Source organism: Solanum tuberosum, unplaced genomic scaffold (assembly GCF_000226075.1).
Source record: "Solanum tuberosum cultivar DM 1-3 516 R44 unplaced genomic scaffold, SolTub_3.0 scf00731, whole genome shotgun sequence".
Taxonomy (NCBI): domain Eukaryota; kingdom Viridiplantae; phylum Streptophyta; class Magnoliopsida; order Solanales; family Solanaceae; genus Solanum; species Solanum tuberosum.
This window is the reverse complement of record NW_006239645.1, coordinates 15795-40850: the sequence shown is the minus strand read 5'-3', so window position 1 is coordinate 40850 and position 25056 is coordinate 15795. Positions and strand designations below refer to the sequence as shown.

Sequence of the window (25056 nt, the reverse complement as noted above, 5' to 3'; positions counted from 1 at the left end):
AGTTAGTAAGGCTGGTGTATAGCAATCGTTGTAAAAGTACCTCTACACACCTTAACCACTACTTTAACTAGTCCTTTTGAGCAATTATGAATTCCATAGAACTTTATCAATTCCAACACAACTTATCCTTTTAAAACTGACATAGCAAACTAAGCGAGCCGGAAAAGTTAGACGTAACTCACAATTTGCTTCTTCATTGTTTTAGGGGGATCAATCACAGAGATAGTGTAAGTAGGGATAGATGGCTTGTAAAATTGCTTTAATAAGAGCACCTCTGCCCCTATAAGACAATAATTTTCCTTGTAACTTTCCAGTGATCTTGGCCACTAAAGTATGCCACTTTTTTTCTTCACAACTAGTTTGGATATCCAAGATATATAAAAGGAAAGTTGCTGTTGTTGAAGCCAATATAAAGCAATTCGGTGCACTAAGCTCCCACTATGTGTGGGATTCAGGAAAGGGCCGAACTGCAAGGGTCCTTAGTCCTTACCCTGCATTTCTACAAAAGGCTATTTCTACACCTTTTGGTCACATGTCACGTCCAAGTCCAACTTTACCAGTTACGTCAATGGATGATTTAATTCCTCAATTTGTATCGGCATATGTGTTTGGAGCCACCAAATAGCAAGATTTATTCATGTTCACTAGTTGCCAAGAGGTGTGTTCATAATTCTTGAGGGTGTTTAACATAAGAGTCAGAGAGTTGCTAGTACCTGAGAAAAAAAAAGAAACGTATCATCAGTATAGTAGTATAAGTAAACGTGGCACTACATTTCATCACACAATTCTAGAGAATATATAACTCAAGAGGAGAGGATCACCCAAGTCTATTAAATAGATCGTCAATCTATTCGCTAACCAATGTGAAACTTCAACTCACTCTAACAGTAAACAACAATTTCCAGGGAAATTTGCCTCAAGAAATGACACTTGCGTCGACTCAAGTTTCTTGATTTAAGTTTGAACAACTTCATAGGTGAGGTTCCTTGTTGGTTTGGATTCTTTCACAAACATGAAGTAACTAATTGGAGTATATCTTGAAGAAATTGTACACTATATCTTGAGCATCCATACATTATGATTATAGAAGTTAGTGGTGACTCCTTTCCAAGTCAAACACTAGTAGTAATTTTTTTTTCTTGGTCTGCCACTTCAACTTTTTGTCAACCTTTCATACATATTGTAGGAGTAGTAAGTTGATAAATGCAGCACTATTTTTGACTACAGAATTCTAGAGAATTATGAAAGCAAGATTTGGTTGATTTGGTGGTATTGGTATTGAATAGAAAAATCTCCTAAAAGGAGATCTTATTGCTATTTAAAGTCTCAAAACCACAGGTTACTAGTACTAATATTTGCACTAATGGAGAAAGCCTTCACTATTTTTCTCTTAACAATACTCTTGTTGCTTCACTATGTTATGACCCAAACCAACATTACTACTGATCAATTAGCTCTTCTTTCTTTAAAATCTCAAATCATTTCGGATCCCTTTCACTTCTTGAATGAAAGCTGGTCTCCCGCTATTTCTGTTTGTCATTGGGTAGGAGTCACTTGTGGTTCTCATCACCAGCGAGTGAAGTCCTTGAATCTTTCCAACATGGCTCTTACAGGCAGGATTCCCCGTGATTTTGGAAACCTCACATTTCTTGGTTCTCTTGACTTGGGAAGCAACAATTTCCAGGGATATATGCCTCAAGAAATGGCATATTTGCATCGGCTTAAGTTTCTTGATTTAAGCTTCAACAACTTTAGAGGGGAAAATCCTTCTTGGTTTGGGTTTTTACACCAACTTCAAGATCTAAATCTTGGAAATAATAGTTTCATTGGTTCCATCCCTTCTTCATTTTCTAATATTTCCACACTTGAAACTTTGAATCTGAATTTCAATTCCATAGAGGGTGAAATCCCAGAAGTGATTGGAAGTCTTATAAACCTTAGAGTTTTAAGCTTGTATGGAAATAATCTCATAGGTTCTATTCCTCCGTCACTCTCGAATGCCTCAAGGTTGGAGGCATTAGATTTATCTCGTAATTTACTTCAAGGGAACATTCCAGAAGGGATTGGCAATCTACACAAGATGAAATTGTTGTCCATACAACATAATAAACTTACGGGTTCTATACCGTTCACAATTTTCAATATTTCTAGAATCAAATTCATTGCATTTACAGACAATAGCTTATCAGGAAATCTTCCCAATGGTTTATGTAATGGTCTCCCAATACTCAAAGGGCTTTATCTATCCACAAACAAACTTGGTGGTCATATGCCTACAAGCTTGTCAAATTGTTCACAACTTCAAATATTGAATTTATCAGGTAATGAGTTTGACGGACGAATACATAGTGAAATTGGAAGATTGAGTAACTTGCAGATATTGTATCTCGGATCTAACCATTTCACAGGTACGATCCTAGCTACAACATTATTAATTCTTTTATGAATACTTGTAATATTGAACTTGAACTGCAGGAATAATTCCACAAGAGTTAGGAAATCTTGCTAATTTGGCGGATTTAGGCATGGAGGATAACCAGATTAGTGGCTCTATCCCGATCAACATATTCAATATCTCCTCACTGCAACGTTTTGGACTATGGCGGAACAATCTCAAGGGATCCTTACCACGAGAGATTGGCAACTTAACCAAGATACAGATTCTAGATCTTAGAGAAAATACATTTATTGGTACGTATTTGAAGTGATAGCAAAATTATAAACTTGTACTAGCTTGAACTAACTCATTCTTAATTTCTTTAGGTGAAATACCCAAAGAGATGAGCAATATGATGGAGTTGGAGGTACTTAGTCTCGGGTTAAATAGTTTCAGTGGTTCACTTCAAATAGAGATGTTCAACAGTACTTCACGCTTGAGGATAATTTCTCTTACAAACAATAATCTATCAGGAACTCTACCATCAAACATAGATTCTGTCTTACCCAACATTGAAGAGCTTTATTTGGGTGCCTTAACAAATCTTGTTGGGACTATTCCTCATTCTATTTCCAATTGTTCAAAACTTACTAATCTAGAGCTTTCAAATAATAAACTCACTGGCTTGATTCCCAATTCTCTTGGATATTTGGCTAATCTACAGTTCCTAAACTTGGCAGCAAACAATTTAACAAGTGACTCATCGTTTAGCTTCCTCACTTCCTTAACCAATTGTAGAAATTTAACAATTCTTTTTCTATCTTTGAACCCTCTAAATGGCATGCTTCCAGTATCTGCAGGGAACCTTTCCACTTCTCTTACAATGTTTTACGCCAGTTCTTGCAATATTAAAGGGCGAATTCCAAATGAAGTTGGGAACTTAAGCAACTTGTTAGAGCTTGATCTTTCTGGAAACAACCTGGTTGGATCAATTCCCACATCAATTGGCAACTTGAGAAACCTTCAACGCTTCAACTTGAGTTACAACAAACTTACAGGATTTATTGGAGATTTAATTTGTAAATTGCAGCATTTGGGTGCTATTTACTTGGGACAAAATCAACTTTCAGGATCTCTTCCTAATTGTTTAGGGAATGTTACTTCCCTTAGATTGATACATCTTGGTTCCAATAAATTGATTTCCAATATACCACCAAGTTTAGGGAATCTTAAGGATTTAATGGAGCTTGACTTATCCTCAAACAACATGGTTGGTTCTTTACCACCAGAAATTGGAAATCTAAAAGCTGTGACACATATGGATCTGTCGATGAATCAATTCTCAAATGGAATTCCTAGGGAAATTGGAGGATTGCAAAATCTGGTGCATCTTTCTTTGAGACACAACAAGTTGCAAGGATCTATACCTGACTCAGTGAGCAACATGGTAGGTTTGGAATTCCTAGACATTTCTCATAATAATATATCAGGAACCATTCCTATGTCTTTGGAGAAACTTCAAAACTTGAAGTATTTCAATGTTTCCGTCAACAAGTTGCACGGTGAAATACCCTCAGAGGGTCCTTTCAAGAACCTCTCGAGTAAGTTTTTCATCGACAATGAAGCATTGTGTGGTTCTTCAAGTTTTAGTGTCCCACCATGCGCCACATCATCAAAGCATAGATCAAATAGGAAAAAAATGCTTGTTCTATTTCTTGTGCTGGGAATTGCACTTCTTATGCTGGGAATTGCACTTGTATTTGTTCCTATTACCTTTGTGTTTGTATGGATAAAGTATAGAAGAGGTAAAGGTGATCCTCAACAAGCTGACTCATTGTCTACCGTAACAAGAGAAAGAATTTCATACTATGAACTGCTCCAAGCAACTGAGTCGCTTAGCGAGAGTAATCTGATTGGTTCTGGAAGTTTTGGCTCTGTTTACAAAGGTGTTCTCAGAAGTGGGACTGCCATTGCAGCTAAAGTATTCAATCTGCAACTGGAAGCGGCATTCAAGAGTTTTGATACAGAATGTGAAGTTTTGCGCAGCCTTCGCCATAGGAATCTCGTGAAAGTCATCACTAGTTGCTCCAACCTTGATTTTAAGGCTTTAGTGCTCGAGTATATGCCTAATGGAAGTCTTGATAAGTATTTGTATTCGCACAACAACTTCCTAGATATCAGCCAGAGACTAAGCATTATGATAGATGTGGCATGTGCGTTGGAATATCTCCATCATGGATGCTCCTCACCCGTGATTCATTGTGATATAAAGCCTAGCAACGTCTTGCTGGATGAGGATATGGTTGCCCACCTAAGCGACTTTGGTATTTCAAAACTGCTTGGTGAAGATGAGAGTGATTTATACACAAAAACTTTAGCAACATTTGGTTATATAGCACCAGGTACGTCTCTTTGTTTTTGCTAATTTGAACATTGATTTTTCCTCTTATTCTTTTTTTTCCAATCAAGAAAGTATATTGCATCTTTTAACTAATTGTTTGACTGTAGAGTATGGGCTGGATGGACTGGTGTCAATAAAATGTGATGTCTATAGTTACGGGATCATGTTGCTGGAAACATTTACTAGGAGAAAGCCTAGTGATTTTGAGGGAGATCTTAGCTTGAAGCAATGGGTGAGTTATTCACTCCCAGAGGCAGTAATGGACGTTATGGATGCCAACTTGGTTACACCAATGGATAATCGCTTACAGAAGGAGTTAGATATCGTGGCATCAATCCTGAAAGTAGCATTAGATTGTTGTGCTGAAACTCCGACAAGAAGGACAAACATGAAAGATGTTGTAGGGATGCTACAGAAGATCAAGATTCAACTTCTTGCATGCTGAGCATGTTCTCTGAATCTCTTGTTCCGAATCGATCACTTTTTTTGTTTTGTTTTAGCACTTGATTTGTGCATGATTCTGTTTTCAGAAATGCTAGTTGGTTGCAATAAATGTCACTGTTTCCTCTTAAAAACTAAAACCAAATTGATCCTCTTGAAAATCTTGAAGGAGAATGATCATTTTGTAAATTGTTAGAGGAATAAACTATATGAATAGAAGTAGGCAAGTAATTTATTAAATGTTTTACATGGGAAACACTAAGACATCAAGACAACAAACAAAAAGGGCAATGACAAAAAATGCATTCGTGCAAGCTATATATGAAGAAGGATCTCATCCAAGGTTGTATGTAATTTGTAATGCAGGCAAACTACTCGACCTACACAAAATCGTACATTGTTGAACACTTAAGACTTGGTAGAAAACACAAAACAATTTGCAGAAATTCACTGAGGCAAAACGTCGAACATGTTGCGGGCAACAAATCATGCAGTAAGCTACACATTCATATACTAACTGCTTTATCAGTGTCTTGAAAATAATGGATAGATTTCATACCTGAGACCTGAGTGAGTGCTTGAAACAAGGAAGGGAAAATCACTTGCTAAAACTCAACAAATAACCACTTTTCAGCTCCTGCAATTGAAAAATAATGATTCAAAGTGTTCGTCTTGAATATTTTGTTAGCCTCTTAATAATATTTTTTTTAAAATGACCTTTTAACTTTGAAAATAATTGCTTGAAAATTAGAATAACAACTTATACCTCATGAGCAACAATTTATACTATTTCACTGAGTAGCTTTGGTTATGTGATTTCATCTCGTGATTTGAGTCATTTGATAAAATCTGATTTTGAACTTGCAATTCCATCTCATGATTTGGGATGACATCTCAAATTTTCCAAAAAGTTTGATTGGGAATTTGATATCACCATTTTACATTTTTCAAATACAAAAATTGGTCCACAAGTTTATATTCTTTTAAAAGAAAATACTATTTTATATCAACTAACCATTTATTTCTTATGTAGACAAAATTTATAATTGATATGATTTCCCTTACCAACCTTTAAACAATTTATATAGTATATAACTGTTACTCTCACCAATCAAATTTGTAGTTGAGGCTAGTTTTTGAATGTACGTTACAAATGTATCCACTCAGCAAGACTTGTGAATAATTTAACAATGATAGTATGTGTAGAATGAAGCACCAAATTTATATTGTCAGTCTAGCAAAACTTGTGAACAATTAAATGACATAGGCAAGCTTAGCTAATCTAGCTAACTCTTATGGAGAGATAAGACTTAAGACAAGTTCACAATTTTATCATCAAACAACTGGATGACTTCTAGTGGGCAAAAATGTGTTACAAATGAGAGTCGATGGGCGAATATGGTAGAAGAAGAGGAGGAGCATGTCACACCTCATAGTAAATTGATCCCCGGAGCACCAACCTTTGTGCCTAAGGGTAGTAGCATTGCCTATGTTTCATCTCCATTACATTGGGGGCGACAATTGATTTTAGCAGGTTCTAATGTTCAAAAAGTTTATGTCAGTGACAAGGAGCTTATTGATGCATTGTGGGGTTCTAATGTTGAAAGGTTGGTTTCTCTTACAAGTTACACCTATTAACACTAACAAACAACTGCAAGTTGATGGTAGTCAGTTTGCTAACCTACAAGATGAGGAAAGTGATGAAGAGGATTGGTTGGATCAATGTTTTGAGAATGTAGCTAGGGATGCAGATATTTCTCCTAGGCAACAACGCAATACACTACAAAAAAGGGGCTAATTCGCAGGAGTAAAAATTACGAATAGTGGGGGTTTAGAACCCCCACAATTTGTCGTTACAGGGGTTTCCACAACCCCCATAGTTAGGTTTGTCACAATTAAGTTGCAGCAGTTTTTAAGCAACCCCCACAATCGACAATTAGCGGGGTTCTAACTTCTGTAATTTATTTTCCAGGAAATAATTTTATTCCATTTTGTGGGGGTTTTATAACCCTCCACAAATAAATTTTAGTATGTTGGGGCTATAACCTCCGCAACACTTTTGATGGAATTTTTATATTCAATTTCGTAGAGGTAATAATGTATATAAAATTAAGCTACAACTAAATTAATAAAATATTTCATGGAATAAAAAACACAAAGATCTAACTAAATCATGAAGTTAACATAAATTAGTGTTAAAGTTCATCAAATTTACAATAGACTTTCTTTAAATCAAAAGAACATAAAAACAAAAAAATTGATACGGTGTTGTCTCTATGTACACAATGTCTACTCAACTCAACTTCTCTAAAAAATATAATACGTAAATCTGGCTTTTAGAAGAACACTTCAATTCCTTCCAAGTATTTATTGATCTTTTAGACATTATTTTTTCGAACTGAACCTTGACTTTGGCACTCCTGCAACAATAGTGTATGTGAAGGACATTAGTTGTGCAACAATAGAGAGAAATGCAAAAAGGCATAGAGGAAAATAGCACATTTGACTGTAGCACAAGAGACTCAATGTCTACGATAGGCAGGATCGATTCTGTCAAGTATTAGCTCAGTGCTATACCAGTAGTCAGTGACGGAATCAAGATTTTCATCAGCCTTTGTGCCTAAGGGTAGTAGCATTGCCTATGTTTCATCTCCATTACATCGGGGGTGACAATTGATTTTAGCAGGTTCTAATGTTCAAAAAGTATATGTCAGTGACAAGGAGCTTATTGATGCATTGGGGGGGTTCTGATGTTGAAAGGTTGGTTTCTCTTACACCTATTAACACTAACAAACAACTACAAGTTGGTGGTAGTAGTACTTTCTCCCCAAATCAGTTTGCTAACCTACAAGATGAGGAAAGTGATGAAGAGGATTGGTTGGATCAATGTTTTAAGAATGTAGCTAGGGATGCAGATATTTCTCCTAGGCAACAACACAATATATAACAAAAAGAAGCATGGAGGAAAGAATAAATGGAATGACAAGGTGCCTGAGGAGGTTGTTTCAAACACCTACCGATGCGACTGGCAAAACAGAATCATATGACAGTGTCAACATATTCAACAAGATCCAATAATTCCAAGAAGAAGTGATGAAATATCAAGTGTTGTTGGATAGATTTGAAGAAGACAAGAACAAAATACTTCAGGTTACTTTAGATGGGCAATCAATTCTTTTCATTCATGCATCTTTAAAAGGAATGTTCAGGTCGATAACTCAACATTCTTCTTGGTTGTTATATTTTTGCACTATTTAAGCATCCTCGTTTGTAATATCATCATAGAGTGAATTACAAACTCTGTAAATTTACCAAATACCTAGTTCTCTCTAGCTCATATTTTCTTCATGCTTGTTAGTTAGTAGAGGTTTGTTACCGCATTAGGATTGGTAAGGTAAGACCTAGCCCCCCTTGCTTGTACTTATCCCTATTGAGATTTTTATTTCTAATAAAAGGCCGCTAGACACTTTGTCTAGTGGTAAATTTGCCAAAACAAATAAATCCTTGAAAGCATTGACTTATTAGAATGGCAACATAAAGCACATGTGTATTGGTGTGGTCGATGGGAGATGACAAATATCTTCGTGGAATTAGTGGAGATGTTTGAAAGTTGGCTTGAATACCGTTATAACAATACATAAATGTACCATTTAATTGGCATTTATGTCCTCCAACATTGGGTGTGAACAAGTAAACACTTAAACTTGTGTAAAGTTGAACAAGTACATACACTGTATACATCTTATGTGGCGTTCTATGTAGCAATTTACATCCTACGTGGCATCTTACGTGTATTATACCACATAGGACACGTGTGTCTACTTGTTCAACGTTATAAAAGTTTATGTGTATACTTGTGCACACCCAAAGTTGAAGGTTGTAGATGCCAGCTGAGGCCAAGTTAAAGAACACATTTATGTATTATCCCTAAAAAAAGTGTGATTACGTGTTCGGATAAAAGTATTGAAATTTATAATAAAGATTTATGTATTTGGTAAGATGTTGTATTGGTAAGTTGTTCTTTTATTAAAATAACTAATCTAAAATAATCTTGATTTGTCTTTTTTTAGAAAGTGTAAATCTAAATGTAACCTTGTAAAGAAAAAGAGGAACACTATATATCTTAGTGAAGAGGAAGTTACGAGACTTATATTGGAAAAAGTATTTTTGAGAATTTAAAAAAAAATAAGGACAAAATAGTAAGAGACCGGGTCAAATCAAGAGTGTTCATAACCCAAAAATTAATAAGTTCGGAATAATCAACTTATGACTTTTGATTGGTCTTAGTGGTTTATAAGTACTTTGAATGTTTACTAATTAATACGAACGTAAGATAAAAATTGTTTATAAGTTAGTTTAACGAGCCTACAAGCTTAGTCAAATACCTTCTAAATATCTCATTTAATTTTGTACTTTTTATCTCTCAAGTGAGAAGCGATAATGATCAAGAACTCACAAGTGTTTTTTTTTTTTTTGTAAGATTCATACATAAATTATCAAGTGTTTGTGTTTTCTATCTGAATTATCACTATTTATAATTAACTCTTCTTTCTTTAAAGGGAAAAGACCCAACTATGCCATTGAACTTTGAGAAAAAAAACTCATAATCTATTCCATCCGTTTAGAAAATTAGTTTATCTATGACATTTTCATTTGAGAAAATGTTCATCCATATCATTGTTAGTTAATTAAAAATAGTTTTAATTTTGCTTAGTTATACAACGTTTACTAGCTAGCTATTCATGTCTGAAATTAATACACAATTTGTTTTACAATTTAAAAAACAACGTAACTAATACTTGTATAAGTTAGGAGGGAATTTGTACATAATGTTATCTCAAATGGACTGTCAATGCTTATAGAAAATATAATAACAAAAGGATAATGACAATTGAGAAAAAGGTAATTAAGAAATGATGCATAAATCAGAGGTCAAATATATGATAAATAATAATAATAATAATGAGATATAACTATATTAGGAAACAAATTTAGCAGAGGCCTTTTTCCACTGTAGGTCCACTTTTCATCACACAATTCTAGAGAATATGAAAGCAAGAGTATTTACAAAGAATTACGCACACAATAAATAAAGCAAAACTTGGTTTACTTGCCATGTCTTAATTGGCTGATTAGAGGAATTTTTTTGCCACCATATTTGACCATTCTGATTGAGATGTGAAATACTTGATTGAATGGAAAAATCTCCTAAAAAGAGATCTTATTGCTTTTCAAAGTCTCAAAACCACAGGTTACTAGTACTAATATTTGCACTAATGGAGAAAGCCTTCACATTTTTCCTCTTAACAATACTCTTGTTGCCTCACTATGTTATGGCCCAAACCAACATTACAACTGATCAATTAGCTCTTCTCTCTTTTAAATCCCAAATTAGTTCCGACCCCTTTCACTTCTTGAATGAAAGTTGGTCTCCTGCTATTTCTGTTTGCCGTTGGGTTGGAGTCATTTGTGGTTCTCGTCACCAGCGAGTGAAGTCGTTGAAGCTTTCCAACTTTGCTCTTACAGGAAGAATTCCCCGTGATTTTGGAAATCTCACATTTCTTGTTTCTCTTGACTTGGGAAACAACCATTTCCACGGAAATTTGCCTCAAGAAATGGCACATTTGCGTCGGCTTAAGTTTCTTGATTTAAGTTTAAACAGCTTCAGAGGGGAAATTCCTTCTTGGTTTGGGTTTTTACACCAACTTCAAGTTGTAAACCTTAGGAGTAACAGTTTTACTGGTTCCATTCCTCCGTCACTCTCGAATGCCTCAAGGTTGGAGATTTTAGAAATATCTACCAATTTACTTGAAGGAAACATCCCGGAAGAGATTGGCAATCTTCACAACCTGAAATCGTTGTCCATAGAACAAAATCAGCTTACGGGTTCTATACCATTCACATTATTCAATATTTCTAGAATTGAAGTCATTGCATTTTCATATAATAGCCTATCAGGAGATCTTCCCAATGGTTTATGCAATGATCTCCCAATACTCAAAGAGCTTTTATCTATCCAGAAACAAGCTTGATGGTCATATGCCTACAAGCTTGTCAAATTGTTCACGACTTCAAATATTGTCTCTATCTGGAAATTAATTTTGATGGACCAATACATAATGAAATTGGAAAATTGACTAACTTGCAGAAATTGTATCTCGGATACAACCATTTCACAGGTATATATGTTTTATCTTATGAATGCTACTACTATATATTGAATCTAATTACCTCACATCTTTCTTTATTACACATTGAATGCAGGTATAGTTCCAGAAGAAATTGGAAATCTTGTTAATTTGGTGGACTTAAGCGTGGAGAATAACCAGATTACCGGATCTATCCCAATCTCCATATTCAATATCTCATCGCTGCAATCATTGTTACTGTGGGGCAACAATCTTAGTGGATTCTTACCACGGGAGATTGGCAACTTAACCAAGATGCAATTCTTAAATCTCAAGGAAAATAGGTTTACTGGTACGTATTCAAAGTTATAGCGATCTGTATTGAGCTAGCTAGACTCATTCTTTCTTCACGTGTTGACAGGTGAAATACCCAAAGATATAAGAAATCTCGTTGAGTTGGAGGAATTTGATGTTGGGTTTAATAGTTTTAGTGGTTCACTTCCAATGGAGATCTTCAACATATCACAACTGAGAACAATTCAACTTTCAGACAACAATCTATCAGGAACTCTACCACCAAACATAGGTTCTACCTTACCCAACATTGAAATACTTTATCTGCATACCTTAACCAATCTTGTTGGGACTATTCCTCATTCTATCTCCAATTGTTCAAAGCTTACTGATCTAGAGCTTTCACAAAACAAACTCAGTGGCTTAATACCCAATTCTCTTGGATATTTGACTCATCTAAACTTCCTAAACTTGTGGGGAAACAATTTAACCAGTGATTCATTTTTAAGCTTCTTGACTTCCTTAACCAATTGCAGAAATTTAACATTCTATCTTTCAACCCTCTAAATGGCATGCTTCCGGTCTCCGTAGGGAATTTCTCCAAATCTCTTGTAAAGTTTTATGCCGCTGCTTGCAAGATTAACGGTCAGATTCCAAATGAAGTTGGCAACTTAAGCAGCTTATTAGACCTTGATCATTCTAATAATAACTTCATTGGATCAATTCCTACCTCAACTCGTAACTTGAGAAACCTTCAGCGCCTGTACTTGAACAACAACAAGCTTACGGGATTTATTGGAGATAATTTATGTAAATTGCAGCATTTGGGTGCTATTTACTTGGGACAAAATCAACTTTCAGGATCTCTTCCTAATTGTTTAGGGAACGTCACTTCCCTTAGAGAGATACATATGTATTCCAATAAATTGAGTTCCAATATACCAACAAGCTTAGGAAATCTCAAAAATCTAATGGTTCTTAACTTGTCATCAAACAACATGGTTGGTTCTTTACCTCCGGAAATTGGAAATCTAAAAGCTGTGATACAGATGGATCTGTGGTTCTTTACCTCCGGAAATTGGAAATCTAAAGGCTGTGAATTATATGGATCTGTCAATGAATCAATTTTTTGCGACACAACAAGTTGCAAGGATCTATACCTGACTCAATGAGAAACATGGTAGGCTTGGAATTCCTAGACCTTTCTCATAATAATATAACAGGAATCATTCCCATGTCTTTGGAGAAACTTCAATACCTCAAGTATTTCAATGTTTCTGACAACAAATTGTATGGTGAAATACCCTCGGGGGGTCCTTTCAAGAACCTCTCGAGTCAGTTTTTCATCGACAATGAAGCATTGTGTGGTTCTTCAAGATTTAGTGTCCCGCGATGCCCCACTTCATCAAAGCACAGATCAAATAGGAAACAAATGTTTGCTCTATTTCTTATGCTGGGAATTGCACTTGTATTTGTTCCTATTGCCTTTGTGTTCGTATGGATTAGGTATAGAAGAGGTAAAAGAGTTCCTCAACGAGCTGATTCATTGTCTATCGCAACAACGGAAAGAATTTCATACTATGAACTACTCCAAGCAACTGATTCACTTAGCGAGAGTACTAATCTGATTGGTTCTGGAAGTTTTGGCTCTGTTTACAAAGGCGTTCTCAGGAGTGGGACTGCCATTGCAGTTAAAGTGTTCAATCTGCAACTGGAAGCGGCATTCAAGAGTTTAGTGCTCGAGTATATGCCTAATGGAAGTCTTGACAAGTATTTGTATTCGCACAACTACTTCCTAGACATCAGGCAGAGACTAAGCATTATGATAGATGTAGCATGCACGTTAGAATATCTCCATCATGGGTGCTCGTTACCCGTGATTCACTGTGATCTGAAGCCTAGTAACGTCTTGCTGGACGAGGATGTGGTTGCCCACCTAAGCGACTTTGGTATTTCAAAACTGCTTGGTGAAGATGAGAGTGATTTATACACAAAAACCTTAGCAACATTTGGTTATATTGCACCGGGTGCGTCTCTTTGTTTTTGCTAATTTGAACATTGATTTTTCGTCTTTTTTTTTTTTCCAATCAAGAAAGTATATTGCCTATTTAAATTAATTGTTTCCCTGTAGAGTATGGAATGGATGGACTGGTGTCATTAAAATGTGATGTCTATTGTTACGGGATTATGTTGCTGGAAACATTTACTAGGAGAAAGCCTAGTGATTTTGAGGGAGATCTTAGCTTGAAGCAATGGGTGAGTTATTCACTCCCCGAGGCAGTAATGGACGTTGTAGATGCCAATTTGATAACAGTACCAATGGATAATTGCTTACAGAAGGAGCTAGATGTTGTGGCATCAATCATGAAAGTGGCATTAGATTGTTGTGCTGAATCTCCGGCAAGAAGGACAAACATGAAAGATGTTGTAGGGATGCTACAGAAGATCAAGATTCAACTTCTTACATGTTGAGCATTTTCTCAGAATCTCTTGTTACAAATCAATCACTTGTTTGCTAAATTTTTGGATTCATGTAAAGATTGCTTCTGTTTTTTTTAGCACTTGATTTGTGCATGATTCAGTTTTCAGAAATTCTAGATGGTTGCAATAAATATCACTATTTCATTTGATTACCGGCAAATCTTGAAACAGAATGAGTTCAGTGCTTCTATCCTTTGTTTTGTGCTTTTTACTGATGCAGAGGATGAGTGAGTTTGTGTTCTTTTACCTTTAATTTTGCGCAGTATTCTTATGTAATGTGTTGGAGCAAAATGCATTTCAATATTTAATCATGTGAAATGTGATTGTGCAACATTTCATTTATTACCCTATAATCTTTCTATAAATAGTGAAGGTCTTTCATTATTTTATATATAAGAAAACATAGAGGGTAAAAGATGAAAAGTATTATATCGTGTTTATATTGAGATTAGTGTAGTGAAAGAGAGTGTTGAGATAGAGAAAAAATATTCTAAGTCTTCCGCAAATTATATGTTGTCAGTGTCGGTTGAATGGGAAATCCACTAAATCAAGTGTTTTAGACAATTAGACCCCAGGTGAAAAAAAAAAAAAACAATTAGACCCCCAAATTGAAGGCCCCAAAATTTTATTCTATATGCTATAAAAATATGAATAAGAAGTACTAAATTATTTCTTTTTTTTGAAATGTGATAGAAGTTAGTGAAATACATCTGGTACGACAATTGGACAGGCTTGGGATCACTTTATCATGTCTTACCAGAAGCCGAGGAAGAGGAAATAGAGGTCAACACTTTCGCAGGGATGGAAGGATGGAATATACATGAGCGAAGGGATTGTATGCCAGAGGAGTATGTGCAGCATATTATTAGAAACATACCACCTCCAGATATTAGTAGTGATATTGACCAGGCAAAGTGGATGCTGGAAACAACGGGGAGATTCTCTGTGAAGAGTGCTTGGGGATACATAAGACTGAAAGAGGAAAAGGAAGACAATTTTAAGCATATGTGGATTAACAAATTGCCTTTCAAAATGTCATTTTTCCTTTGGAGACTATGGAAGTTTAGAATTCCAATAGATGAAGTCTTGCAAAATATTGGAATTCAACTTGTATCTCAATGTTGGTGTTGCCATAATCCTAAAGCTAAGACCTATTATCACTGCAGTACCAACAATTATTCTATGGTATTTATGGAAAAGAAGGAGTAGTATCAAACATGGAAGAAGGATGAGTTACAAACAGTCTGATTTATAGAGTTAGCAATGACATATGGAGATTGGAAACCACCTGAGTTAGGTACCCTAAAATGCAACACTGATGGAGCATCAAGGGGTAATCCAGGTAGAAGTGATTATGGGTTTTGCTTGAGAAATCATAAAGGGGATCTAATCTACGCTCAAGGGGAAGAAATCAATGAATGCACCAACATTGAGGCAGAGGCAATTGCAATCAAAGAAGCAATTTATCACTGTGTTGCCATATGTCTCGATAAGGTATGCATCAAAACAGATTATTTAAGTTTGGTGAAGATACTAGCCGGAATTTGGGAAGTGCCTTGGCATATTGCTATTCTAGTAAGTGATATCAAGGCTCTAGCACTTCAATGTCAAGTTAGGATCCAACATGTTTATAGGGAAGGGAATACATTGGCGGATTACATGGCTAATCTAGCTTTGGATAGGGAAGGTAGATTGAGTTTTTCCATTTTCACCGAACTACCCAGGAAAATCCTAAACCTTGAAAAACAACTAGTGCCAAACTTAAGGATCAAAACTAAAAGGATTTCACAGCAACACAACATCAAGGAAGGGGAATTTTCTTTTTATCATTTGATCAAAGGCCTTTTTTAGACACTAGCCAACATCATGATAAGTGAATACGATATGGAAGAATTCAAATTCAGATTTCTAACATAGCGAGAATTCACACGAGTTCACTTCGGTCCAATTTACAACAAGACTAATAGCCTACTGGAGAGACAGTTTATATTTTTGCAGATAAAAAATACGTCAATACAAAGGGCAGAGCTATTTTTTTCAAATAAAAAGAGCTCAATTCGAATGAGGCAAAATAAGTTATACATCTGGTCACACATTTGAAGCCACTGGAATTTCAATTCACACGCAGGGCACACTTTCAACTGAGAGATTAAAAGACCTTGATTTCAACTCATTTTCATACTTTGTACTTAGCTACAATGTAAAGGATGGATCTTAATCATGAAAGAAGAAGTTACAAAGTCCAAAAATTGAAGAAGAAGACGCTTACCCAGATCGGTTAAGCTTCCAAAAACAAGAAAGTGTGGCGCCACAAGTTCGATCAAACATGAGAGTATGCATCTTTGAGGAAGGTTTTGTCTAAGCAGATGCTTTCCTTTTCCAGATTCATCTGATTAGGGGATTTTTGTTGTTAAATATGAAAGGACTATGAAGTTTAATTCAGACAAAAGGTAACTTATCCCTTTCAAAGTTCATATAACTCATCACACATTTATTCTAATATTATTTTAATAAACTATTACTTAGCCTGGAATACACGTGCACTGCACGTGTTCGAAAACTAGTTAAATAAAATGGCCCCATGGGTTATTACTGGAAAAAAAAAAGTTAGTGAAATACTAATTCAAATTTATACTCTTTTCATCTCTATTTTTGTGGCTTGTTTTCTTTTCTACTTGGTATCAAGAAGGATGACAGCTTTTCATATTTAATAAAAATATGATGTTAAATCTCTCATTTTAACATTAATGAAATAATTATTGCTATAATTTTTTTATAATTTGTTTTACACTATAAATTTTAAAAGTCTTTATATATATATATATTTTTTTTTATAATTATGCACTATCTAATCAAATACCTTCACATGAATTAGAGAACATAAACATTATGCAATATATAATTGTCTTGTTAAAACTGAGTGATGTTTTTATGTAGCGATGAAACATACTTTTTTCTCTTTTTTTTTGTACATGAAAAATATAGAACTGATAATTTTATGGTTAGAATAACTCGTTAAAAACAAATTATATAAAAGTTTTCGATAATCAATATTAGTTATAAATAAGTTAAGACCGTCAAAAATGTACACCACAACAACATAAATTAATTTTTTTAGAGACAATCTACTTGTCTGAGGTCAAACGCTCACCACTTTTCAGTATTGTTACTTAGTTACTCTAACAAAATTTATAGAAGGAGAAAAATAAATTTAATGTAGTCATGTAGCCCAACTTTAAGTGAAAGGTAAAGTTGTTGCAGGGCAAATTGGTCTTTCAACATTGCACTCGGAAGCTTTCCATTTCTAATAAATAAAATATATAAAAGAAAATTAGATGTAGTCATGTAGCACAACTTTAAACCACAGAATATTTACTATAGAGAAAATGAAAGCAAGACTTGGTAGATTCACATTCTTTATTGTCCTTTTTATCATCCTCAACAAATTAAGTGAAAACAACAACAACAACAAGACAATGGAAAGTTTTGCTAATTTATCTACTTATCTAAAATGAGGGGTTTCAACAGTACTTGAAATCAAACTGACAACAACCAATGTAGACACATTTTTTTTGTTTAATAGTTTAGTATGCATGAAGAAAAGTCCCTTTAAAAAAAGATTAGAAAGAAAAGTCTCATAAACACTTTCCTACTAATATTTTTACATATGGAGAAAGCCTTAAGATCTTTTCTCTTAACACTACTCTTGTTGCTTCACTATGTTATGCCTAGTTCAACCATGACTCGTACCAACGTTTCTACGGATCAATTAACTCTTCTCTCTTTGAAATCTCAAATTAGTTCCGACCCTTTCCATTACTTGGATGAAAGTTGGTCTCTCAATATTTCTGTTTGTCATTGGGTAGGAGTCACTTGTGGTTCTCGCCACCAGCGAGTGAAGGCCTTGAATTTTTCCAACATGGCTCTTATAGGGAGGATTCCCCGTAATTTTGGAAACCTCACATTTCTTGTTTCTCTTGACTTGGGAAGCAACAACTTCCAGGGAAATTTGCCTCAAGAAATGGCACACTTGCGTCGGCTTAAGTTTGAACAAATTCAGAGGGGAAATTCCTTCTTGGTTTAGGCTTTTACACCAACTTCAATATGTAAGTCTTAGAAATAATAGTTTCACTGGTTCACTCCCATCCTCGTTGCATTTTGTTTCACTATGGAGGAACAATCTCAAAGGATCCTTACCACGGGAGATTGTCAACTTAACCAAGATGCAAGTTTTATATCTTAACGAAAATAGGTTTGTTGGTACGTATTCAAAGTGATAGCAATCTGTATTGAACTAGCTAGTTAGTAAACTTAAATCTTTCTTCATGTGTTGACAGGTGAAATACCCAAAGAGATAAGAAATCTCGTTGAGTTGGAGAAACTTGGTCTTCAGTTTAATAGTTTTAGTGGTTCACTTGATATGGAGATGTTCAACATATCAGGGATGAGAGCAATTGATCTTTCAGCCAACAATCTACCAGGGACCATCCAACCAAACATAGGTTCTATCTTACCCAACATTGAAGAGCTTTATCTGAGTCGCTTAACCAATCTCGTTGGGACTATTCCTTATTCTATCTCCAATTGTTCAAAGCTTACTAATCTAGAGCTTTCATACAACAAACTCACAGGATTGATTCCCAATTCTCTTGGATATTTGACTCATCTACGCTTCCTAAACTTGGGGGGAAACAATTTAACCAGTGATTCATTTTTAAGCTTCCTCACTTCCTTAACCAATTGCAGAAATTTAACATCTCTTTATCTATCTTTCAACCCTCTAAATGGCATGCTTCCAGTCTCCGTAGGGAACTTCTCCATATCTCTTGTAATTTTTTAGCCACTGCTTGCAAGATCAACGGCCAGATTCCAAATGAAGTTGGAAACTTAAGCAGCTTATTAGACCTTGATCTTTCTTATAATAACTTAATTGGATCAATTCCATCATCAACTCAGAACTTGAGTAACCTTCAGCGTATGCATTTTGAATACAACAAACTTACAGGATTTATTGGAGATCATATATGTAAATTGCATTATTTGGGTTTTGATAGACTTCACTCAAAATCAACTTTCAGGATCTATTCCAAATTGTTTAGGGAACGTTACCTCCCTTAGAGAGATATATCTGAAATCCAATAAATTGAGTTCCAATATACCAACAAGCTTAGGAAATCTGAAAGATTTAGTGGTTCTTGACTTATCATCAAACAACATGGTTGGTTCTTTACCTCCGGAAATTGGAAATCTAAAATCTGTGATACAGATGGATTTGTAGATGAATCAATTCTCAAATGGAATTCCAAGAGAAATTGGAGGATTGCAAAATCTGGTGCATCTTTCTTTGAGACACAACAAGTTGCAAGGATCTATACCTGACTCAATGAGCAACATGGTAGGTTTGGAATTCCTAGACCTTTCTCATACTAATATATCAGGAATCATTCCTATGTCTTTGGAGAAACTTCAATACCTCAAGTATTTCAATGTTTCTGACAACAAATTGCACGGCGAAATACCCTCGGCGGGTCCTTTCAAGAACGTCTCGAGTCTTTTTTTCATCAACAATGAAGCATTGTGTGGTTCTTCAAGATTTAGCGTCCCTCCATGCCCCACTTCATCAAAGCATAGGTCAAATAGGAAAAAAAATCTTATGCTGGGAATTGCACTTGTATTTGTTCCTATTACCCTTGTGTTTGTATGGATAAGGTATAGAAGAGGTAAAAGATCTCCTCAGCAAACTGATTCATTGTCTATGGCAACAACGGAAAGAATTTCATACTATGAACTGCTCCAAGCAACTGATTCGCTTAGCGAGAGTAATCTGATTGGTTCTGGAAGTTTTGGCTCTGTTTAAAAAGGCGTTCTCAGGAGTGGGACTGCCATTGCAGTTAAAGTGTTCAATCTGCAACTGGAAGCGGCATTCAAGAGTTTTGATACAGAATGTGAAGTTTTACGCAGCCTTCGCCACAGGAATCTCGTGAAAGTCATCACTAGTTGCTCCAACCTTGATTTTAAGGCTTTAGTGCTCGAGTATATGCCTAATGGAAGTCTTGACAAGTATTTGTATTCGCACAACTACTTCCTAGACATCAGACAGAGACTAAGCATTATGATAGATGTGGCATGTGCGTTGGAATATTTTCATCATGGATGCTCCTCTCCCGTGATTCACTGTGATCTGAAGCCTAGTAACGTCTTGCTGGATGTGGATATGGTTGCCCACCTAAGCGACTTTGGTATTTCAAAACTGCTTGGTCAAGATGAGAGTGATTTATACACAAAAACCTTAGCAACATTTGGTTATATAGCACGGGGTACATCTCTTTATTTTTGCTAATTTGAACATTGATTTTTCCTCTTATTCTTTTTTTTTCCAATCAAGAAAGTATATTGCATCTTTTAATTAATTGTTTGACTGTAGAGTATGGGCTGGATGGACTAGTGTCAATAGAATGTGACAGGTATCCGAGATTTCTTCACTCTTTTTGGTAGGAAATTAATAGACTCCAGGGCACCTCTCTGGGTATGAGTACAGCGTATCACCCACAAACTTATGGCAGTGCTGCAGATGATTTAGTCGAGAAGTACATGCTGAAGAGAGATGATGTTTTGGTGCTACTTAAGAACAACTTGTCCCAAGGCTCAAGGGTGGCCAATTGAATATATTTCACCCAAATTATAATGCGTATGTGTCAAGTATCCATTTGTACATTGTGGCACGAACTCTACGCACAAGTTTAAAGTTTTTCTTTAAAAAAAAATAAAATTGCAAGACTTGGTTGTCCAATTGGTCAAGTCTTCAAACGATAAAATCCATACAAATTAACGTTGTTTTTTTATTTTCAAGAATAGAAATTTATAAAAATATCTCTGAATAAAAAAATTGGCTTCAACTTACATATTAGGTAGACACTTATACTTGTATTAAATTGAAGAAATAGACACATGTGTCCTAAGTGACATAATACCTATAAGATGCCACGTAGGACACAAAATTGTCATTACGTAGGACAAATGTATTTATTTGTTCTATTTTATACAAGTTTAAGTGGCTAGTTGTGCACACCCAAAGTTAAAGGGCATAGTTATCAGCTGAAGTCAAATTAAGAGTCATGTTTATATATTATGGCCTTTAAATATAACTTTGAGCATCTTTTGAACAAGTTAATTAGATGTACATCTTTGCCCCACATTTACGTTTGCAAGACTTGGTTGATTTTGGTCTTCTTCAGTTTGTCAAATCTTTAGGACCCACGAAACTTGGAAATTTTTCCTAAAACAATCACAACCAATACAAATTAATGGGAAAAGGTAGAAGACCCAAATCTCAGAGACACACCTTAATTAAACTAAGGTCCTATTACCCCTTGAACTCATTTTTTTTTGTGATTTTGGACACCTTTTTGACTTATGTGGCATCCAAATATCTCCTACGCGCCTCAACTGCGTGGAGTCACGGGGTGTGCCACATAAAAAAAGTCAATGCATCAAAAAGAGAGAAAAAAAACTTGATTGTTTATATTTGATATTGATAAATGTTGAGATCATTCATGGTAGAATCCCTAGGTTAAACAAATAACATTCAGCTCACTTGTTAAAAAATAATAATCTTGAACACCCTTGATGAAATATCTGGCTCCGCCAATGCTTGTAAAGAAATAGAGGAACGATGTATACTTAGTGAAGAGGAAGTTACGAGTTTTATATTGGATTTCTTTTTCTTTTCTTTTTTTGAGAATTTTTAAAAATGAAGGACAAAATAGTAAAAGACTTGATCAAATCAAAAGTGTTCTTAAGCTAAAAATTAATAAGTTATGGATGACCAACTTATGACTTTGTTGATTTTAGTTTATAAGTACTTTGAATGTTTACTAAACAAGTACATAGCTAAAAAAATGATTTCTAAGTTAGTTTAACGAGCCTATAAGCTTAGTCAAACATCTCCCAAATATCTCATTTTGTACATTTTATCTCCTAAGTGAGAAGCAATAATGATCAAAACAATGATGTATTTTATTTTTATTTTTTTGCAAGATTCATACATGAACTATCATGTGTTTGTATATTTTATCTGAACTATCACAAATTATACAAGTTAACTCTTTTTTCCGTAAAATCTCAAATCATTTTGGACCCGTTTCACTTCTCGATATAGCTAGCTAGCTAGTGGACATACCTTTAGTAGAAGGCAACTTGGGAAGTCTTTGGACTAAATAGATGAATAACTTTGCCACCACATTTATGGTTTCCAAAACTTGATGTATATTTGGTCCTAACCAATTTTGACAAGTCTTTGGACCCACATAACCTGGAAAATTCCCTAAAATGATAATAGCCAATACAAATTAATGTTGTGTATTAATTTATTTTAAAAAAGAAAACGAAAAAATATACCCCTCATTAAAAATATGATGCATATATATCCTCACAGTCTAACAAATATTTTTCCGACGTATAATCTAAGTTGCTAAAAGTAGCACTACATTTCACCACACAATTATAGAGAAAATAAGAGACTTTAGTTGACTTGCACAAGCCTTCGGATGATTAGGAGAATTTTTGCACCATTTTACATTTCTGATTGATTTGGTAGTATTAGTATTGATATGAATAAATAAAAGTAATTTCTTTTAAAAAAAAATAATAATCATGTTGATCTCATTGCTATTTAAAGCCTCAATACCACTTGTTACTTGCCATATCATTTTTCTATTAATATTTGCACTAATATAATGGAGAAAGCCTTTACATTTTTCCTCTTGACAATACTCTTGTTGCTTCACTATGTTATGACCCAAACCAACATTACGACTGATCAATTAGCTCTTCTCTCTTTGAAATCTCAAATTAGTTCCGATCCTTTTCATTACTTGGATGAAAGTTGGTCTCCTACTATTTATGTTTGTCATTGGGTAGGAGTCACTTGTGACTACCGTCACCAGAGAGTGAAGTCCTTGAATCTTTCCGACATGGCTCTTACCGGCAGGATTCCTCGTGATTTTGGAAACCTCACATTTCTTGTTTCTCTTGATTTGGGAAGGAACAATTTCCATGGAAATTTGCCTCAAGAAATGGTACGCTTACGTCGGCTTAAGTTTCTTAAGTTAAGTTTAAACAAATTCAGAGGGGAAATTCCTTCTTGGTTTGGGTTTTTAGAACAACTTCAAGTTTTAAATCTTCAAAGAAATAGTTTCACTGGTTTCATTCCCCCGTCACTCTCGAATGCCTCAAGGTTGGAGACTTTAGTAATATCTGACAATTTACTTGAAGGAAACATCCCGGAAGAGATTGGCAATCTTCACAACCTGAAATTGTTGTCCATACAATATAATATGCTTACGGGTTCTATACCATTCACAATTTTCAATATTTCTAGTATCCAAGTCATTGCATTTACAAACAATAGCTTATCAGGAAATCTTCCCAATGGTTTATGCAATGGTCTCCCGATACTCAAAAAACTTTATCTATCTGGAAACAAACTTCATGGTCATATGCCTACAAGCTTGTCAAATTGTTCACAATTGCAAATTTTGTCTCTATTTGAAAATGATTTTGATGGACCAATACATAGTGAAATTGGAAGATTGAGTAACTTGCAGATATTGTATCTCGGATCCAACCATTTCACAGGTATATATGTTTTATCTTTCTAGTTTCTGGACACGTGTGTTCATCTAAATTGATATAAATTGTTTCAAATTATCATTGTATTAAAATAGATTTATAATTAAATTACATGAATATCGTTCATTTTCAAACAAAAAATAGTTCAAATAATTGGAATATACTCTTGGATACCAATAACAAATTAAAATATGACAACAAAGTATCTCTTCTCCAAATAAAATAAAAAATGATAATATTTAGTATTTTAAAATACTATAATTATAAACACAAATTAATATATGTATATTCTTATCTCATATGTATGGGCTAACAGATGTTATTGGCATACTCCTATTAAAATCTGCAGCGTATATAAAACTTCTCAAATAAAGGTCACCTTTTTCCTCATAGTACATGAAACTTCACATGTTGTCCAAAAAAAAATTACAATATAATTTAAAGTGTCAATTACAACAAATAGCAAAGAAATAGATATAATTATTGTATTACACAAATCTAAAAAAGTTGTCTAGATGATAGTATCGACAAATCAATCGAAGTAGATAACATCCTATTATAATTTACAATATGTAAGGCCAAAAAAAAATATCTTTTTCATAAATAAAGAATGAGAATTAGCCAAATTGTTACTACATATTCTGTCTAAATGATGAAACTAACTTTACCATCTTGTAAAATAATTGGATGGATAGTTGCCATTTACCTTCGAGTAATTTGACTGTCATATGAAATTTAGTTTTTCAACTTCCTTTATCCATTTGAGGAAAAGGAGTGGTATTTATACTATTTTATAGTAGTTCAATTGGAGAAGTCTAAATTGGTTAGACTAATTTTAAATGTCCTATATTCATTTACAATGAATGTTGTGTGCATTGAATTTCATCTCTTAGAATTCTTCATGCTTTGACAAAAACGTAAAAATGTTTTGAGTAAAGTACGTGTTAGGGTTTTGCCCTGATTTTCTTACCTTATTTGAAGTTAGTTTTTCCTAAAAGAAAAGACAAAACATTACCAAAAATGTATTTACTTTTCATGAAAGGAAATATATTTTTCTTCCATATTTGGTTTATTCTTTCCTTAGAGGAAAAGTTTGGAGATCTATAAATTGAAGATCCCTATTCCCATAACGCAACTCAATAGCATCCACAATGTAGACGTTTAAGAGTTTAGTTTATGGGGAGATTTATTCTCTCAATAGTTTTAATATTTTTCTCTTATATTAGTTTTCATATTATGATATTATATTTTTAGTATACGTTTTTGTTATCTGATTTATCAACTCTATGATTTGCAATTGTAAG

The 25056-nt window shown here is 34.5% G+C and overlaps 6 protein-coding genes across 6 annotated transcripts in view; all 6 read left to right on the top strand.

Moving 5' to 3' along the window:
* Positions 1-1292: 1292 nt before the first annotated feature.
* Positions 1293-5353, top strand: LOC102583296 (probable LRR receptor-like serine/threonine-protein kinase At3g47570). The gene is made up of 4 exons (XM_006367078.2): positions 1293-2408; positions 2476-2691; positions 2764-4779; positions 4886-5353. Exons 1-4 carry the CDS (start codon positions 1364-1366, stop codon positions 5221-5223), a joined length of 3615 nt encoding a protein of 1204 aa, XP_006367140.1. The 5' UTR covers positions 1293-1363; the 3' UTR covers positions 5224-5353.
* Positions 5354-6617: 1264 nt separating this feature from the next.
* Positions 6618-11251, top strand: LOC107058966 (LRR receptor-like serine/threonine-protein kinase EFR). Its single transcript, XM_015305260.1, has 2 exons — positions 6618-6826; positions 10615-11251. The coding sequence occupies exons 1-2, from the start codon at positions 6618-6620 to the stop codon at positions 11249-11251; spliced, it is 846 nt and encodes a 281-aa protein (XP_015160746.1).
* On the top strand, positions 10206-12208 carry LOC102582968 (probable leucine-rich repeat receptor-like protein kinase At5g63930). Its single transcript, XM_015305259.1, has 3 exons — positions 10206-11398; positions 11484-11699; positions 11769-12208. The coding sequence occupies exons 1-3, from the start codon at positions 11251-11253 to the stop codon at positions 12206-12208; spliced, it is 804 nt and encodes a 267-aa protein (XP_015160745.1). The 5' UTR covers positions 10206-11250.
* A 564-nt stretch (positions 12209-12772) lies between these two features.
* On the top strand, positions 12773-20916 carry LOC107057760 (probable LRR receptor-like serine/threonine-protein kinase At3g47570). The gene is made up of 3 exons (XM_015305264.1): positions 12773-13346; positions 20028-20439; positions 20547-20916. The coding sequence occupies exons 1-3, from the start codon at positions 12810-12812 to the stop codon at positions 20615-20617; spliced, it is 1020 nt and encodes a 339-aa protein (XP_015160750.1). The 5' UTR covers positions 12773-12809; the 3' UTR covers positions 20618-20916.
* On the top strand, positions 18304-20600 carry LOC107058968 (putative receptor-like protein kinase At3g47110). The gene is made up of 2 exons (XM_015305265.1): positions 18304-18382; positions 18460-20600. Exons 1-2 carry the CDS (start codon positions 18346-18348, stop codon positions 18960-18962), a joined length of 540 nt encoding a protein of 179 aa, XP_015160751.1. The 5' UTR covers positions 18304-18345; the 3' UTR covers positions 18963-20600.
* Positions 20917-22865: 1949 nt separating the features above from the next.
* LOC102582631 (LRR receptor-like serine/threonine-protein kinase GSO1) overlaps positions 22866-25056 on the top strand; it is a 4055-nt gene continuing 1864 nt past the window's right edge. The window contains exon 1 of the mRNA XM_006367077.2: positions 22866-23758. Coding sequence (XP_006367139.2) covers positions 22915-23758 — 844 coding nt within the window. The 5' untranslated portion in view covers positions 22866-22914. The remainder of the gene's footprint in view (positions 23759-25056) is intronic.

Coding starts and splice junctions, on each gene's coding strand:
- LOC107057760 (XM_015305264.1), top strand. CDS start 12,810: ATGAGAAACATGGTAGGCTTGGAATTCCTAGACCTTTCTCATAATAAT. Junction 13,347..20,027: donor TTGCAGTTAAAGTGTTCAAT/CTGCAACTGGAA, acceptor AAAGTGTTCAAT/CTGCAACTGGAAGCGGCATT. Junction 20,440..20,546: donor ATTTGGTTATATAGCACGGG/GTACATCTCTTT, acceptor GTTTGACTGTAG/AGTATGGGCTGGATGGACTA.
- LOC102582968 (XM_015305259.1), top strand. CDS start 11,251: ATGGTCATATGCCTACAAGCTTGTCAAATTGTTCACGACTTCAAATAT. Junction 11,399..11,483: donor CGGATACAACCATTTCACAG/GTATATATGTTT, acceptor CATTGAATGCAG/GTATAGTTCCAGAAGAAATT. Junction 11,700..11,768: donor CAAGGAAAATAGGTTTACTG/GTACGTATTCAA, acceptor ACGTGTTGACAG/GTGAAATACCCAAAGATATA.
- LOC107058968 (XM_015305265.1), top strand. CDS start 18,346: ATGCAAGTTTTATATCTTAACGAAAATAGGTTTGTTG. Junction 18,383..18,459: donor TAACGAAAATAGGTTTGTTG/GTACGTATTCAA, acceptor ATGTGTTGACAG/GTGAAATACCCAAAGAGATA.
- LOC102583296 (XM_006367078.2), top strand. CDS start 1,364: ATGGAGAAAGCCTTCACTATTTTTCTCTTAACAATACTCTTGTTGCTT. Junction 2,409..2,475: donor CGGATCTAACCATTTCACAG/GTACGATCCTAG, acceptor CTTGAACTGCAG/GAATAATTCCACAAGAGTTA. Junction 4,780..4,885: donor ATTTGGTTATATAGCACCAG/GTACGTCTCTTT, acceptor GTTTGACTGTAG/AGTATGGGCTGGATGGACTG.
- LOC107058966 (XM_015305260.1), top strand. CDS start 6,618: ATGGTAGAAGAAGAGGAGGAGCATGTCACACCTCATAGTAAATTGATC. Junction 6,827..10,614: donor TGGGGTTCTAATGTTGAAAG/GTTGGTTTCTCT, acceptor ATCCCAAATTAG/TTCCGACCCCTTTCACTTCT.